Source organism: Chionomys nivalis, chromosome 15 (assembly GCF_950005125.1).
Source record: "Chionomys nivalis chromosome 15, mChiNiv1.1, whole genome shotgun sequence".
In the NCBI taxonomy this organism is placed as follows: Eukaryota; Metazoa; Chordata; class Mammalia; order Rodentia; family Cricetidae; genus Chionomys; species Chionomys nivalis.
The window spans coordinates 20,757,142-20,775,328 of NC_080100.1; the positions used below are offsets into that span (position 1 = coordinate 20,757,142).

Below are 18,187 nucleotides of genomic sequence, written 5' to 3' on the forward strand. Positions count from 1 at the left end.
TTCATTACATGTGCGATTAGCACCAAATCCAGCCCCCCATTTTTTTGTAAGATTTTTATTTTTGTGTCTACGCATGTGTATGTGAATGTTTACCACAAGTGTGTGTCTGAGGAGGCCAGAAGAGGGACCCTGGAGTTACAGGGGGTTGCAATGTACTGTTGGTGCCTAGAACCAAACTCAGGTCTCTGTAAGACCTAATAAGCAGTGCAAGTTTCTAACTGTTACTTAATCTTTGGTATACCTTCATCTGCCTTTTCTACCGTGAACACTTTTGGCTCCTGACATCATAATTCAAACAGGTGTTCCATTTTCACACTGAACATGGTTTTGTACTCAAAGTATCACCAGATGTGTCCCTGGAACACAGCTTACCATGTCTGCTACACACTGCCAGGAACAGTTCAACCTGTGGACTAGGATAGGGGTGCAGTGATGTTTCTAGGCGCCAGCTATCTATCTAGCAGCAAGGTGGCCCAGATTCCTGCCTCCTGGACACCTCCACCAGCTTCCCACTTACTGGTTACCCTCTGAACAGATCATTCCATGACTAAAGGTCCTAAGCCAGCTCAGGATTTCACCTACCACGCTCGGGAGAATCGATGACAAAACAACTCAGGTTACTTAGGCAGAGGTCCAAAAGCTGGAGTCAGCTACTACCCTACATTTCAGGCTATCAAATGCTGGAGTCAGCTACTACCCTTCGCTATAGGCTATCAAATGCAGTTCCTTTGGATCACAAGGGGAAAAAAGAGAGAGAGAGATCATATTTAACAACTTCATCTTCAACTACTTAGTGAATGCTTTTGAACATGAAGTACTGACCCTTGATAGATTCTATTTTGGCTCTCTGAAGCTGCCTTTGCAAGTTCTAAGAAGTGATCCACAGGCTTATCACCAGGAGCAGGCATCACTACACTACAAGGTGTAAATGTTCTGGCAACTCAGTCCACCACCAAGAAGAAAGCATCTTAGTTGACAAAATTACCAACAAGGAAAGGCTAGTACGAAGACAGAGTGAAGGGCTGGGGATGTGGCTCAGTGGTAGAGCATTTGTCACGGTGGAGACCCTAGAGTTTCTCTCCGGCACTGCACAAAGGGAAAAAGTAATACCAGATGGGGTGGGGCCTCTTCAGGGTGGTGTGGTTCGAGATGGTGTAGCTGAAGACCAAAATAAATAAAATGCACCTATAGTCCTCAGAACACACAAGACAGACAGACAGGAGAGCAGAAGGAGGGTAGAAAGAGTGGATGCCAGTCTTCATAGAAGTGTCCTGAGGCTCCCACTGGGTGAACCAAGAGGGCATCAGACTCTGAGCCATATCAGCAACACTCTCAGGGCTGCTCATCCATTTCTAGCAGCACGGTGGCTAGCAAAGCCATCTACTTCAAAATAAACTGCCTTCTCACCTCCTCCCACCATTATCCTTTAATAAACCATGCACAGCTGAGAACTTCATCCAGTACAAACTCCAACCAAGATGCCCAGCATCCTCACGGCAGTTTTCGATGCAGAAACACAAAAGTGCCTTCTAAAAGGACTCAAAAACTGTGACCACAGAGAGCTGAACCACTCGCTGCCTTTCCGACCACCGCTCAGAGGAAATATCGAGCCGGGGCCTGTGGGCAAAGAGTGCACATTCAGATGAAGAAGCTAAGCACGCTTGAACTCTGACCACACTTCAGAAAACGTCCCACTTGTAGTTGACTCCTGCAAACTAGGAAAGCTTACAAAGTTATCTTTCAACTAGGGTGCTATCACAGAAAGATAATGAGAAACTGACCACATTACCTCTAGAGGATACAGGGAGAGACTGGTGAACATGGAAGCTGACCCTGCCTCTCTATCAAGTTCCGACAGAGGAAGTGGTTTTTATTTGAAAATTAAGACTAAAAATAGGACCCATTTTACTACTCTCCACTAGATATCTGGGTTTAAGAAACATATGCAAAGGTTGCAAGGCCCTAGGTCTCTGATTTTACATCCCTGGCCCACCTGTTTCCTCACTTAACAGGTAAAAAGTGAGAAGACATTGGGAGGCAGTGAATTTGGCAAAGCACCTACCTACATACTACTGATCAAATTGCAGAAGTTGGGCCCAATAGGTAGTACCGTCTTTAGTCCTAGCACTCCAGAAACAGAGGCAGGTGGATCTCTGTGAGTTGGAGGCCAGCTTGGTCTACAGAACGAGTTCCAGGACAACCAGGCTACATAATAGAGAGACCCTGTCTCCAACAAACAAACAAACAAGTAAAATCGCAGAAGCAGAATACAACCTTCACAAATCCAAAATGAGAAGGCGTCTATTAAAAGATAAAGAAGCCCCAGAGATCTTCAACATGGCTAGGTTGTAGCTCTCCCTGTGTCTTCTCGTCCAGGAACATTGTCAACAGGCAGCCTGCCCTGTCCAGGACCCCTTACCTAGACACTCTTCCCAGGTCCCTAACATCTTCCCAGTCTTGACTGAAATACCACCTTGCAAGAATGAAAGGATGCCTTTACCCCATTATCTTCTAAAAACCGTACAATTAACTTATGTATATCGTTTACTGTTTCTCTTTTTACGTAAGCTCCCGGGGAACGCGATCTTTGTTCTTTTCACTGATAATTATCACAAGCGTTCAGGATCGTACCCGGCACATAGTAGGAACTCAGAAATTCATTTCCCAGTGACTGTGCTTCTTGACTAAAAACTGCACAGATTGGAAGGAGTGAGATGAAAAGGGAGCGAGAGGAGGATTCTCTAGGGAGAGACGGAAAGAGGTTAGGGCCGACCCACATTCCCTACAGCAGCGCCGACGGGGAAGCAGTGCACCACGTCCCGGCAGTGGCATCAAATGGCACTAAAGGCAGCAGGATTCGCGACAGACGAGCTCTCAAAATTCACGGAGAAAGTCCAGGGCATGGCATACCCACCAGGCTACGCGCTGCTGGAGGAACCCCGCAGGAGTCCCGACCACGCAGCCCTTCTGCTCCCTTTCCCTCCGGATACCTGGGGCGACCCGGCTCCGGACTCCCGCTCCCGCCCGTATGCGCGGGTGACGAGCGACAGGGCCCAGTCCCAGCACCTGCACAGCCAGCCTCAGGGGTCCGGGCCGCGGCTCGCCCGGAGGCCCCAAGGCGTCCAGCCGCTTCGCCCCGCCCGGCACCCGGCAGGAAGCGCCCCTGCCCCGGCCGCTCCACCCGCCGCCGCGCTCGCCCGGCGCTCTCTCACCTCAGGACGCACGTACGATATGAAAGAAGGCTTGGGCGCCTTGGTGCCGCCGCCACCGCCGACTCCCCCTTTCCCCAGCATTCCCCCGCCTGGCGAAGCAGCGACGCGCGGCAGCAGAGGCGGCGGCTCAGGCTCGGGCTCCGGCACCGGCCGCGGCCACCAGCACCAGCGACCGGGGCTCCGCCCATCCCTAGGGCCGCAGCGGCCGCGGTACCGCCCGCATCCGGCTCCGCCGCTGACACGGTTCGCCCCGCCCAGGTCGCGCGCCCCGCCCACCGGCCGTGGGACACGCCCACTGCCGCTCTCGCTTCTCAGGCTGGGAGGTCCCGCCCACAGCCCTGGAGAGGGCCACGCCCACTCTCTTGTTGGCCCGAGCGATAAAGCGCCTTTTCTGGCTTCTTGCTCGGTTGGTCTGTCTCAGGCAGAGCCCGCCCCCCGAACGTCCTCTGATTGGTGCGGGGCGCTACCTGAAGAGATATTTGCTCTAGCCAATCCTGAGAGCGTTCTCTCCGGACTGCCCCACGATTGGATAGCGGGAATGTCGCCTTTGTCCAATGATCCTGCGGTCACTAAGTTGTCGCGGGCAGTGTTCAAAGCCTTGGCTTTAATTATTTGCCAGGACCTTTGAAATTCAGCGTCCGAAAGCTTGCTGAACAGAATCCCTCCGTAGTAGCTTCAAATCCACTGGACGACGTTCAGACTTGAGACAAAAGAGAGACAGAAGAGAAAGGAACTAAATGGTAGACTGAAGAGACCATAAAATGTTTTGTCAAATTCAAACTTTTGTTCCTTGCTTTGTTTCTTTTCTTTTTTTTTTTTTTTTCGGTTTTTCGAGACAGGGTTTCTCTGTGGTTTTGGAGCCTGTCCTGGAACTACCCTTGCAGACCAGGCTGGTCTCGAACTTGCTGTGTTTCTAACTGGTAAGCCATCAAAAGCCATTAGGAGTTATCTAGTCTCCCAACTTATCGACAAATCTCTCATTTTACGCCGAGATTGTAAATAAAACACACACACCGTTTAAATTCCATCTTTTGGGCACTTGCTACTGCGTGAGACAGAAGAAGACTGCAGTTCGTTAGACTTTCATCTACTGGGACAAGCCAATAAACATTAGCAGTTAAATTTTCAAGTGTCCGGCACCTTGCTGTGCATTGTTCTAAACAATAGGCTTGGGGTTATTTTTTTTTCCTTTCTTTTCTTTTTAATCCCAGCTCTTCTTCCCAGAGCTCTCCGAAATAAAATATAGGTGACTAAGTGGGGGTGGCCATGCACACCTGTCATCGCAACTCCTGGGAAGCCAGACAAGAAGATTGTGAATTTGGACTCGGACAACTTAGGAAGTGTCAGGCCAACCTGGGCTATAATAAAATCATCTCAAAAACTAGCAAAAGATTAACTGATTTTTTCCAGGTTGGCTCCCAGGAAGAAGTCAAGGGACCCCTCGGTTCAGTTGCGAGAATTTGTCAGACAGATTCTGTTGCTTTTGTTTTTAACATCTGGCCCAATTCATGAACAGAAATACTGGCTTTTGATAGAAATTTACCTAGCAAATGTCCCTCCCTTCAGGCCATCGTTCATTAAAACATTACTTTAATACCCTGATCTTTAATATCCACTGATGGCGAGCCCAGTTGTAATATAATATGATTCTGGAAACTTGACACTGTCTCTGATCTACACACTTCCCAGGAATTAAAGCCAGCAAATCGGAGTTTTTAAATACCTAAAAGCTAGCTGGTTTGCCATTCTCTGAATGTGCCCCTTTCTCTCCCCTCCCCACTTCATATGTTAAAACATAACCTCATGTGATATTGTTAAGAAATGGGGCTTGGAAAAAGAGGGGGGAAAAGGAAAAAGAAGAAAAAGAAAGAAAGAAAAGAAAAAAGAATAAATAATAATAATAATAATATAAAGAAATGGAGCTTGGAGCGCAGCTTCACACAGCAAGATGATCAGATCCTTCACAGATTTGTCGTCGTTGTCAGCCTCTGCCTTTTGCCGGAGGGTTTCAATAATGGAGTGATCAGGGTTTATCTCCAGCTGCTTCTTTGAAACTGCACTCCTGGGCACTCCTGGGGCTGGAGAGATGGCTCAGTGGTTAAGAGCGCCTGCTGCTCTTCTAGAGAACCCGGGTTCAATTCCCAGCACCCACATGGCAGCTCACAACTGTCTGTAATTCCAAGATCTGACACTCACAGACATACATGCAGGAAAACCACCAATGCACATAAAATAAAATAAAATAAAATAAAATAAAATAAAATAAAAAACTGCACTCCTGTCTTCTGGCTTCAGCCTAGAGGATCCCCAGACACATGCTAATGGGATCCACAGGATGATCAAGCTTGGTCGAGGTATTAATGAGGATGATCCTACTGTGGATGATACCAGTGCTGCTGTGAAGAAATGACACCCCTGGGAGGAGATGACGACACATCACGCATGGAAGGAGTAGACTAAGCTTCACCAGAATTCTATGTTTGATGCTTACTTTCACTCCTTCTGATAATATATTTCCCAGGATTTTTGTATATCTTTGTTAACATTTAAAACATCCGTGTGGCATGAAAACTAAGAAGAAGAGAACATTTTTTTCTTCCTGTGTGATTCTGTGATACTATAGGTTTGATTCAATAGGTTAGAAGAACATTTATTGTAAGGTGTAATGTAACCTATTAACTTCGTGGTCTGAAGTGTTTAGCTGTCAAGCTGGATTCCTTATTAGACCAAATAATTTGTCACTTGAAATTTTCTGAGATATAGCTTCAAGCTTAAAAGGAAGAAAAGATAGCTTCAGTTTCATCTTAAAAATTTTCATCCCCTATAGTTAATTCTGCAGGTGCTAGTCTTAGAAGTAAGCACACAAGCTAAAACAACGGGGGAATTCCCTATGTGATTGGTTTTCCAAAGTACTGAGAATAAAATCCTAAGCTTCCCTAGGTCTTGTAACTCAGTAAGGTCTGTGAGTGGAAATATAGTGCCCAATCACATTCTGCTTTAAAAGGTAAATACAGATGAGAGAAAAAAAAGAAATGGGGCTTTGAGTGGGTGATTAAGACTTGAGGGAATGTCCTTGTAAGAGAGATCAGAGGGCTCTGGCTAGCCTTCTCCCGGGAGAGGGCTCAACAAGAACAGGGTCACCCTTCCCAACTTGAAAATTACTGACGCCTTGTTCTGCACTTTCCTAGTCTCCAGAACAGTGAGAAGCAATTTCCTATTATCTATAAATTACCAACTGTAAGGTATTCTGTTACAGCAGCAGGCATAGACTCATATTTCCTCCTAGAGTCAGTTTTCACTCACTGATAAACATTGGGTTTTTTTTTAAGTATATATTTGTGTGTGTGTACTCATGTGTGGGTGCCCATGGGGAGATGTCTCATATTCCCTGGAGCTGGAGTTATAGGCAATTATAAGATACCCAATGTTGGTACTAAGAACCAAATTCAGGTCAAGAGCAAATGCTCCTAATTCCTGAGCCATCTCTCCAGCTGGGCTGAATTATCTTGGTTGTCAATTCATGGAATCTGGAATGAACAACAGACACACCTATGGGCAGGTCTCTGAGGACATTTCCAGGAAAGCTTGACTGGGGGGGGGGGGAGACATTCCTCAGGAGTAGGTTGACCTCCCAGCAGGTGAGCCAGACACAAACGCACAGAGAATATCAGTGCAGCTCCCTTGCCTGTCTTAATTCCCACTGGAGAGTGTGCCAACCCTCATTGCTGCAACTGTTGTTACCCTGCACGGATATCAGGCTCCAACCTGGATGTGGCTCCCCGAGAATCTTCCAAGCCTTCAACGCCACATTGGGACTGCTAAGGCATCCAGCTCCCTAGACTGAGCAGCCACTAGGTTCTTTGTGTCTCCAGCATGCAGACAGTCATTGCTGAACTACAGGGCCCATATCGGCTGTAAGCTTTTCTAGTAAATTCTGTTTGCAATATAATAGATCCCCTTTACAATCCTATTGGTTCTGTCCATCTAGCCTCACCTAGCACACATACTTTCTTTAATTAAGGGACAGTAAGAAAGGGAATGAAGAGAAAACAAACTAAGAGCAGTTTCTATCTTGCTCTTATTGTTACCCAGCTACCAACATAGGTTTGATCTTTAGGGTGTGAATCAAATCTCATGAGAAGAGTCATTCCCACTGACTGAAAAACCTGTCCTACCAAGGATATTCTAATCTCTATCTGTTGGTAAACAGCTGGGCCTGGGAGATAGCTCAGCAGTTAAAAGCACTCTTTCAGAGGACCCAGAACTTATATGGTGTCTCACAACCATCGATAACTCCAGTTCTAGGGGATCCAATTGTAATTTTTGCCCATAGAGGGTACGTGCACACATGTGGTGTCCATGAACACACATGGAGGCAAAACATTCATATAAAATAAAAATAAATATTTTTAGAAGAAAACGCAGATGGTAGCTTGGCGATGTTGAAATGTTTTTATTTACATATAAGAATTAAAGGGTTGGGCTGGAGAAATAACACAGCAGTTAAGAGCACTGGCTACTCTTCCAGAGGTCCTGAGTTTAATTCCCAGCAACCACACGGTGGTTCACAACCACCTCTAGTAGGATCTGATGGTTCTCCTGGCATAAAGGCATGCAGGCAGATAGAACACTCATATACATTAAATAAATAAATAAATAAATCTTTTAAATAAATATTTTTTAAAGAGTTAACACCTTCTCCTCATGTTGTCCTAATTTCTCAGTGAATTTTTCTAAACAGGAACAAATCTTAGTTTGCCTAGCAATAGACATTTGACAAATCCTCCTCCCAGATGGGACGACACTTGACTATGGCACACAGCTCTGTGAAGCTTAGCTGCTGATATTTCCTCCTCTTTGGGGTGACTTGATGCTGTCTGTTTGTGTGTCTCACTCATCTTGACATAGCATGTTTCACACACAGTAGGAATTCAATAACACTTGCACTTGAGTAGGTGAAGTCACTTTGTGTGAACGACAGACCTCAGTAAGCAACATAGACAGATTTTTCAAGAACTGAAGTACATTGTGTGTATTTGTGTATGTGTTTATGTGTGCCTGTATGTATGTGTATATGTGTTTATGTGTGTGTGTATGTGTGTGGTTTCTCTACATACATGTGTGTAGAAGCCAGGAGTCATTTTTGGGTATCTTTGTTGGGCACCACCCACCTTTTTTTTAAAGACAGCATCTATCATACGCCTGAAGCTTCCCAAGCAGGCTAGGCTAGCTGGCCAGCGAGTGCTAGGGTTCCACCTGTCTCCACTCTTCAGCTCTGGGATCACAAGAGCCTGGCTTTGTTTGTTGTTGTTGTTGTTTTAAACTTATGTTCTTTTTTTTTTGGGGGGGGGGGGTTTCGAGACAGGGTTTCTCTGTGGTTTTGGAGCCTGTCCTGGAACTAGTTCTTGTAGACCAGGCTGGTCTCGAACTCACAGAGATCCGCCTGCCTCTGCCTCCCGAGTGCTGGGATTAAAGGCGTGCGCCACCACCGCCCGGCAAAAACTTATTTTATTTTTATTATTTTATGTTTATTAGTGTGAGGGTCAGATGCCCTGGAACTGGAGTTACAGACAGTTGTGAGCTGCCATGTGGGTGCTGGGAATTGAACTCAGGTCCTCTGGAAGAGCAGCCAGTGCTCTTAACCGCTGAGCCATCTCTCCAGCCCTAAACTTATGTTCTTAACAATAATTTCTCCCGCTGAACTAACTTCCTAGCCATATGTCTGTTCCACTTCTCCTGAGCAGATCTGTAACAACCTAGCTAAGGAGACCCTCCCCTGCTGGAGCAAAGTTGTTACACTTACATTAGGGAACCCTTTCCCGGAGCAAAACCAGTAACACTTTGCTAGGGAAACTGTCCCTCACTGGAACAGAACTGTAGCACTTCTGTTGGGATATCTTCCCCTTCAAAGCTGTAACACTTACAGGTATCCCTTGGCTTCCACCTACCAGCTACTTTTCCTTCGGATCTGTAACATTACATGCAGGGCACAACAAACCTCAGCCAAGAAATGTATTGGGAGGGAAGGAAAAAAAAAAAAAACAGGAAGATGGCCGCTTTTGCTGGGGCAAGAAACAGCAGAGAACTGAGCAGAAGGCAGGGCTTATATAGAGTTTCTTGGGGAGGGGAGTGGAACTTTTCAGAGAGAAGCTTTCCAGGGCAGAAATTGGTGAGATTTCAAGTCCAGAGATTTGATTTTTAACTCTGTAGGATGGGGGCAGGGTCTGTAGCTGTTATGCTGAGGGTGGAACCTGGTAGTTGGAGATCTTCAGGGGGAGGTGCCTGGCCACTCATGTGGCTCCAGGGGCTTCCATTGAGGAGCTGGGGAAATGGCTCAGCAACTAAAAGATCATTGCTGCTTTTGTAGAGGACCAGTGTTTGGTTCCCAATGCCTTTGTTGGGTGACTCTAGCTCCAGGGAATCCAACAGCCTCTTCTGGCCGTGAGCACCTGCACACACATATGCATATAAATACACAAAAATACATACACACACACACAAACAAATAAAACATAAATAAACCTTTTAAAAATTGTCTCAAGGGGCTGGAGAGATGGCTCAGTGGTTGGGAGCATTGCCTGCTCTTCCAAAGGTCCTGGGTTCGGTTCCCGGCGGCCACATGGTGGCTCACGGCCATCTGTGGTGAGGTCTGGTGCCCTCTTCTGGCCTGCATACATACACACAAAAAGAATATTGTATACATAATAAATAAATATTTAAAATAAATAAAAATTGTCTCAATAATTTCAATTCTAAAATTTGTCTTAAATGATATTAATAAATGTATCCCACAGATAAACATTTGAAATGACATATAAACACACTTATTCATTACAATTTTTTGTCTGAGGTTTTGTTATGTTGTGTTTTGTTTTTTTTTTTTTTTTTTTTTTTTTTTTGGTTTTTCGAGACAGGGTTTCTCTGTGGTTTTGGAGCCTGTCCTGGAGCTAGCTCTTGAACTCACAGAGATCCACCTGCCTCTGCCTCCCAAGTGCTGGGATTAAAGGCATGCGCCACCACCGCCCGGCTTTGTGTTTTGGTTTGATACAGGATTTCAAGTAACCCAACCTGACCTCATAGTCTGAGGGCTGGCTTTCTGCCTCCACTTCCCAAGTGCTGGGATTACCACCACACCCAGCTACTAACTGCATTTGTGTGTGTGTGTGTGTGCACATGTGTGTTACATTGGGTAAGAAATATCATAAATGGGGGGTGGGGTGGCACATGCCTTTAATCCCAGTGACAAGGCAGATATCTGAGCTCGAGGCCAAACAGAGTTTCAAGGTTACACAGAGAAATCCTGTCTCTAAAAACCAAAAAGGAAAGAAAGAAACGAAGAAAGAAAGAAAAGGGCCATAAATGTTCACTAATAGGAGTGAGGCAAGTATATTACAGGGTAATCATTTAATTGGATACTATAGAGCCATAAAAAAGAATGCAGAAACATTCCAGGTAGCAGCTGTGCAGTCCGGTGGCTAAAGGAGTCACACAATCCAGCTTCAAATTCTGCCCACCTGTGCAATCTTTCTCTAGCACAGTGTCTCACTGTGCAATCCAGGCTGATTATGAACTTACTATGTAGTTCAGTCTGGCCTTGAACTTGGACTCTCTTGGCAGTTATACCTATCTCTTTGTATATGAATGGAACCTTTTTTGGATAGACTCACAGGGCGTCATGGCATTGGTTGTTCAGGGAAAGGGAAACCGGGTAATTAGAGAGGCATTTTTAAGAGTTTTCTGTGCATGCCTCTTTCTAACTTTAACTTCTTCTTCTTCTTCTTTTTTTTTTTTTTTGGTTTTTCGAGACAGGGTTTCTCTGTGGTTTTGGAGCCTGTCCTGGAACTAGCTCTTGTAGACCAGGCTAGTCTTGAACTCACAGAGATCCGCCTGCCTCTGCCTCCCAAGTGTTGGGATTAAAGGCGTGCGCCACCACCGCCCGGCTAACTTTAACTTCTGATTCACCGAGATTATCATCTAGCCTTAACAATAAGTAAATTAAGAAGCTATTGCACTATTCCAACATACCTTTTTCAAGGGGTGACAGACAGTCTCACTGGGTGTACAAACCACACTTACAGCAGGTCCCATGCCCAGCAATAGACAGCCAAAAACAAAATAATAATAATAATTCAGTGGCATTTTTGGAGGGTGTTTTTTGTCCCATAATGCTTTGTCTGGGTTTTTTCCCCCATAGGTTTTTTGCTTATCTGTTATGGTTTTCAATTGTGTGGGGGTTTTTTTGTGACATTTTCATGTGCACAAATGTGTGTCTCTGTATCTATATGTGTTGTCTGCAATTTTTTTGCTTTGTTTTGTTTTGTTTTTTCAACTCTTTTTCTTTCTGGGTTTTTTTTTAATCTGTTTTGTCCTTTTCTAGTTTGTTTGTTTTTATTTTATCTTCTTTTTCCCTTTCTTTCCTTTCTTTCACATTTTCTTCTTTTTAGAAGCCTGTTTGTTTCCTAGTGGAGATCGCAAAAAAGAGTGTGAATTTGGGTGGGTGGGAGGTGGGGAGGATGTGGAAGGAGTGGCTGGAGGGAGAAACAACCAAACTACATTGTATAAAAAAAAATCTGTTTTCGCCGGGCGGTGGTGGCGCACGCCTTTAATCCCAGCACTTGGGAGGCAGAGGCAGGCGGATCTCTGTGAGTTCGAGACCAGCCTGGTCTACAAGGGCTAGTTCCAGGACAGGCTCCAAAACCACAGAGAAACCCTGTCTCGAAAAACCAAAAAAAAAAAAATCTGTTTTCAATAAAAGATAAAAAGATGACAGTCCCATAATATTGGCCATTTTATAGTGAGCAGTTAAAATAATTTGGGTTCAAATAAAAAGGGAGCACCTTCGTGTAGACACTCATACTCGGTACACCTTAACATTGGAGATTAAGGTGTGGAAACAGGAGTTGAAGGTCTCTTGGCTACATAGTGAGTTCCAGTCAGTCTGGACTACCCGAGACAGTGTCCCCTCAGAACCTACCAACCAGCCAAATAAACAGCAGCAAAGAGACATCACAAGCCCTCGCCACTTTCTGTCTCTGCTTTTCTTGTCATAGCTCCTCCCCAAATATCCTATGCGGCAAATCCGTTCTCAGCGTCAACTCGGCTTGTGACAGCTTCCTTAGGGATGCTGCAGAGCTAGATTCCTGTATTCCGAAGCTCCTCCTAGCTGTACAGCCAGCGCCTGGTCCTATCCACTTACAGACGTCTCAATATTTAGACTAAGTCCTTTTGTTCACTCTGGTGGGCTAGGAGCTCCTCAAGGTTGACGGTTTTCTTTCTCCTCTCCCTTCTCCTTCCCCTCCCCTCCATTTCTTCAACAGGGTCTTACTGTAGGGTAGCCCCGCATGGCCTGGAATGTACCATGTAGACCAGTTAGCCTCAAACTTGTAGACCATCCACCTGCTTCAGATTCCTGCGTGCTGCCCTGCTGGGCTTCATGATCCCTTGCTTCCACACTGTCCTCCTTGGGATGTCTTCAGAACGAACGACCTGTGGACGCTTAGGGATGAGGAAACTGCGCCCTCTACAGGACTGTTTAAAAAGTGGTCTGCTAAATCTGGTAGACTGGACCAGGCTGTCCGCTCCTACTCCTCCTACCTTTGCTCTGACCACAATAACTTCTCTGAACACGCCCGCTGTGCCACAACCTCATGAAACTTGGGAGTACAGGCTCAGCCTAGGTCAGCTTCAGGGCACTCCAGGAGTTACAGAACCGAACAGTCTCCACCCCAGCTTTCTAAGAACGGTGCCACAAAGGCTAGATGTAGCTAGCTCAGTGGGCACAAAGTCCTGAGTGTGATTCCTATACACAAGACCTTGTCTCACAACCAAAGGCTCAAGGTTGAGAACACTTGCCGCGTGATGGTGAGAACTGGCATTCCTGTCCTGGTCCCTACAAAGGGGACAGGTGATGGAGACAGGAGAATTACTAGGACTTGCTGGCTTTCAGTTCAGCTGAGAAAACTGGACCTGAGGTCTTCTCCACTGAAAAGGAACAGGCAGAGATTGACAGAAAAGGACACTCAGCTGGGAATGGTGGTTCACACCTGTAATTCCAGCACTTGGAAGGCAGAGGTAGGATCTCCATGAGTTCGAGGCCAGCCTGGTGTACAAAGCGTGTTCTAGGACAGCCAGGGCTACACAGACAAATCTTCTCTGAAAAAAAAATCAAAAAGGAAGATGAAGGAAAGAGGAAGAAAGGGAGGGAGGGAGGGAGGAAAGAAGGGAGGGAGGAAGGAAGGAAAAGATACCTAAAGTCTTTTTGGCACACTGACACACAAACAAATATTTTGGCCACAGCCACACAAAGAAACCTTGTCTCAAAAAAAAAAAAAAAAAAAAAAAAAAAAAAAAAAAAAAAAAAAAAACCCTGACATCCCTAAATGTTGTTTAAAAGGCAAACAAACATGATAAAAAGAAAACAATCCTCCCAGAATCACACCGAAAGGCAAGACCACTTTGGGAGCTATTTCTGTTTTATCTCCTTCTGTGTTCTGTGTTTTCTTCATTCTTCAGCCTTGACTGAATAGAAGCCTAGGGGTACCCAAGGCCCTGTCTGGTACGGGAGTGTAGGGAGACCTAGGGGCTTGTTTGTTGCCCAGAAGGGAAGGTGTTCTGTTTACTGGATGCTCACTTGGGTCCCTATTACTCTCTTCTGTTCCAGTGAGCCCTCAGGATTGGTGAGTCTCCATTAAACTATACCACAATAGCCGGGCGGTGGTGGCACACGCCTTTAATCCCAGCACTCGGGAGGCAGAGGCAGGCGGATCTCTGTGAGTTCGAGACCAGCCTGGTCTACAAGAGCTAGTTCCAGGACAGGCTCCAAAACCACAGAGAAACCCTGTCTCGAAAAACCAAAAAAAAAAAAAAAAAAAAAAAAACTATACCACAATATTATCATAGCCACAAGCTCAGGATTTTAAATTTCCTTTGGTTGGTGGGTTTTTGTGTTTGTTTGTTTGTTTTTTGGTGTGTGTGTGTTTCTAAAACTTATCTTTCCACAAACTCAAAAAATTCTTGTAAGTTCCACGGAGTCGACTTGGATCCACCTCGAACAGCACCAGGTCCAAATGGTGCCGGATGTTTCCACAGAGCCTGGCCAGTGGCGAGGCAACCAGCTACTCCAGAATATGACCAGCATCCCAGTTCTCTCAGGTTCCCCCAAGATTCCGATGCCCCCAGGTGAGCAAAAAGCAGTCCTCGCGAACTTGGTGCCCTCATCCTGTCTCACCTGCTACCTCTTTCTGACTCCTCTCCTTCTTATAACAAACAAAAAGGGAGGCATGTTAGCATTCAGGCCTTATGCTCGCCTGCCACGCCCCCCCCCCCCCCCCCCCCCGCCCGTCACCTGGCAGGATGCGCTTGTCGGTACTCAGGCGAATACCTAGCCAGCCTCAGGGTCTTACAGCCACGCTTGTGTTTTCAGTATTCAAGCAAATACTTAGTCAGCCCAGGGACTTACCGCCATATATCACTATGTAATCTTTATGCATTCACTGCGTGCCTGCGTAAGCCTCTGTACGCATGCGCTAAAGCCCCTTTAAAAGCAAGCTCTGCCCCGTCACCTGCTCTCTCTTCCCTTTCAGAGCCAGGCTCCCACGACCCCCTCTTTGCATTCCCTATCAATATACTTCCACTTGGGTTTGTCGCGCTGGGGTTTATACTCACTACCGCTAAACTACAACAAAGATTCCAGAGATGATCTACAGGAAGAAGGAGGGGGCTTATTGATGGCTCAAATGATGAAGATTAACACAATTTAATGCTTTTATATGTCACCCAATCACATGAATGCTGTATAGGGCAAGATAGAAATAAATGCCTGTGATACCAAAGTGGTACTAGGGGCCATGGAAAAGCGAGGGACGAGCCACCCAGGTGCCTCCTCTCTGATTTGGCTGAAGTTGGACCTAAAGAACCTATTTCCTCTCCCAAGTTCGAGACAGGGTTTCTCTATGTAACGGTCCTGGCTGTCTTGGAACTAGCTTTGTAGAACAGGCTGACCTCAAATCCACCAAGATCCTCCTTCTCTGCATCCCACGTGCTCAGCCTCTCTCTGAAATTTTGTCTGAAACCAGATACGAGGCTTGAAAATACGAGGAAGAACGGTGGAAAACCCACCGGAGTTTGGAGTTTAAGGATCTTAGAAGGAAGCCTTGGCAGCTCTCGGGTCAGGAGAACTTCTCAGATAAAATGTCACCGTCTCCCTGACTCCTGGCGATTTGATCTTTGCTCCAAATGTAGTCATGCCTGCTTAGAGCTTGGCTCACCGTCCCACTCGGAAAACTTGATAGGCTTATTGTTCAGGCAGCTGTAAAAAAAAAAAAAAAACCCACAGAGGTTTGGGACACCCTCACACCCCCATTTCATGTAAGAAACAGTCATCTATCCCAAGGTTTAAGGTGCGATGTTGGCAATTGGAGGTAAGTCTGTTTTTATCAGACAGAGGACACTGGAGACACTGAGCTGCGGTGCCGCATCCCCGTGTGTTAAACACAGTAGCTTTTCTGCTGGCGGCCTGTCAATGATCAGACATTTCCTGGCTCCTTACCTTCCCCCAGAACACTGGAGTCTATTCATCATTCATCCACCTGGCCTCAGGAACATGTTCTCGGAGCAGCCAAGGAAAACAGGGCAATGCTGGACTCTGCAAAGATCAGAATAGGAACAGCACGACCCAGCTGAGCTGGAGACTGAGCGGCGGGGGGAGGGGCAATTTTTCAACTCCCTGTGAGGTAGCGGAGGAAATACCCAGCGAAAACAGTTTGAAACCACATGTCATGAGAGAAGCAATCCTTTCGCTTCTAGAAAAGAAGGCTCTCTGCTCTGCTTTCTCCTGCTCTCAAATCAAATCACCTTTCCCCACTTCAAAGAAAAAACAACCCCCGAAAACAATAAAACGACAACAACACCTCACAAAGACCTAGAGCCCCAGCTGAGGGAAAGAGCAAACGTGTGGATAGATGTGGACAGGACTTGGCTCTGGAGGTTACACTAGGGTTAGAACGCACGGTGTTCTGAGAGGCACAGATGGAAGGACTAGCTGCAGACATGTCTACAAACCATCGACCATCATACAAGGGAGCCTGGGAGAGCAGTAACCATGCTCAGACCTGTAGATTTTCTCAAGAGACTGCTTTTGGCTGGCATCTGGAATCTCTCAGCCCTGGGGAGAGCTTGTGAATTCTAGGACTCCCTGGAGCCGCAACATTTTACAGTCCTGTAATGGCTCTTTAGAGCATCCTGCCGCTACCAAGATCAGCCCACTACTACTGAGCGTTCAAGCCACTTTTATTTAAATCTGCAGGATGGCAACCTGTCTTAAGTTTTGTTTTGTTTGTTTGGTTTGGTTTGATTTGTTTTTTAAATCCCATTTTAAAGTTATTCGTACCAAGTTGTAGACTTCATTGTCTGCTCAGCTCACTCTTGGAGAGGGCAAAATGAGAACCCAGTTGGGGAACCTACTAATTCTAGAAAAAGCTTCATCTAGCTTCCTCTGTGTGTTTTCAGATTTGAGTCTGAAGCAGGTAATTAGGAACTAAGTTTGTGTACCTCAGATGTACTTAATAGTTTGTGATCCTTTAACCTTTCAGAGATCTGCAATATATGGCATTTAAAATGTTTACGTTTTCCTCCGTGAACCGTGATCATTCCTAACAGTGACCTTTTAGGTCTCCAAAAATACGATGGGGCCCTGCAACGGCAAATCCATCTGGACTGTAGTAACGCCGTTAAGCTGGCAAACGCCACCCAAATATCAGTTTCAGACTGCAACCTTCTCAGGGTAACTTCAAGGCTGCTAGCTATGATTCCCAACCTCACATCCCACTCTACTGAGGACTTCAGTTAAGTCCTGCACCCATCATACAGAGACTGGACAAGAAACAATACAACTAACTCTCCCAGAACTTAACCAGTATTCCAGTTTTCTCAGGGTTCCCTAAAGATGCTGTCACTCCCAGACAACAGGAAGTAATTTTAAGAACACAATACCCACATTCCCAAGAGGTGGGATGGGAAGTTTTTGGTCATTTGGTGAACTATATATAGATGCTTGTCATTATTTTTTTGGGGGGGGGTTAGTTTCAAGTTGTTATTGGTCATGGTTGGGGAGGAAACTAAACAAAGGAGGTATTAAGGCATTTCTTTGTCTCTTTGTCTTATTCTTTCCTCCTTTCCTTTTCTTTCTTTCTTTTTCTGTCTCTTTCTTTCTCTCTCTTTTTCTTTCCTCTATTCCTTTTCTCCTATCTAATGAAAAAAGGGGATATAAGAATGGTAAAGTAAAAGGATAGATTATTGAGTCTATTTTTAAACTAAAAAGTAACCATTAGTCTCAAATATTTTACATTGGTATGGATTTTTGTATATTGATACAAATTCAGGTTATTTTTGTATACATTTATATGTGTGTGTATACACTGTATATATGTTTCTACTCTCATTTAAGGTATTGTACCTATGAAACTCATTTTAAAATGTAAAGTAAAGGCCGGGCGGTGGTGGTGCATGCCTTTAATCCCAGCACTCAGGAGGCAGAGGCAGGCGGATCTCTGTGAGTTCGAGGCCAGCCTGGTCTACAAGAGCTAGTTCTAGGACAGGAACCAAAAGCTACAGAGAAACCCTGTCTCGAAAAATCCAATAAATAAATAAATAAATAAATAAAAATAAAAATAAAATGTAAAGTAAAGTTCTAGTCCTTGAAAGCTATTAATACAAACTATTTAGGATAATTAAAAAATGTAGGTTAGTAGTTAGTCATCTATAACAATCAAACTTGTAAGCCGGGCGGTGGTGGCACATGCCTTTAATCCCAGCACTTGGGAGGCAGAGGCAGGCGGATCTCTGTGAGTTCGAGACCAGCCTGGTCTACAAGAGCTAGTTCCAGGACAGGCTCCAAAACCACAGAGAAACCCTGTCTCAAAAAACCAAAAAAAAAAAAAAAAAAAAAAAAAAAAAAAAAACAATCAAACTTGTAGTAA

The 18,187-nt window shown here is 45.4% G+C and overlaps 1 protein-coding gene across 2 annotated transcripts in view; it reads right to left on the reverse strand.

Annotated features, from left to right (window-relative positions):
• The window catches only part of Mtmr12 (myotubularin related protein 12), a 68,776-nt gene extending 65,352 nt beyond the window's left edge, over nt 1-3,424 (reverse strand). The window contains exon 1 of one of the 2 annotated variants that reach the window (XM_057789698.1): nt 3,213-3,424. In XM_057789698.1, coding sequence (XP_057645681.1) covers nt 3,213-3,293 — 81 coding nt within the window. In that variant the 5' untranslated portion in view covers nt 3,294-3,424. Of the gene's footprint in view, nt 1-2,990; nt 3,022-3,212 lie in introns of those variants that run through there. The other variant, XM_057789700.1, reaches the window with a different exon arrangement.
• Between the last annotated feature and the right edge of the window lie 14,763 nt (nt 3,425-18,187).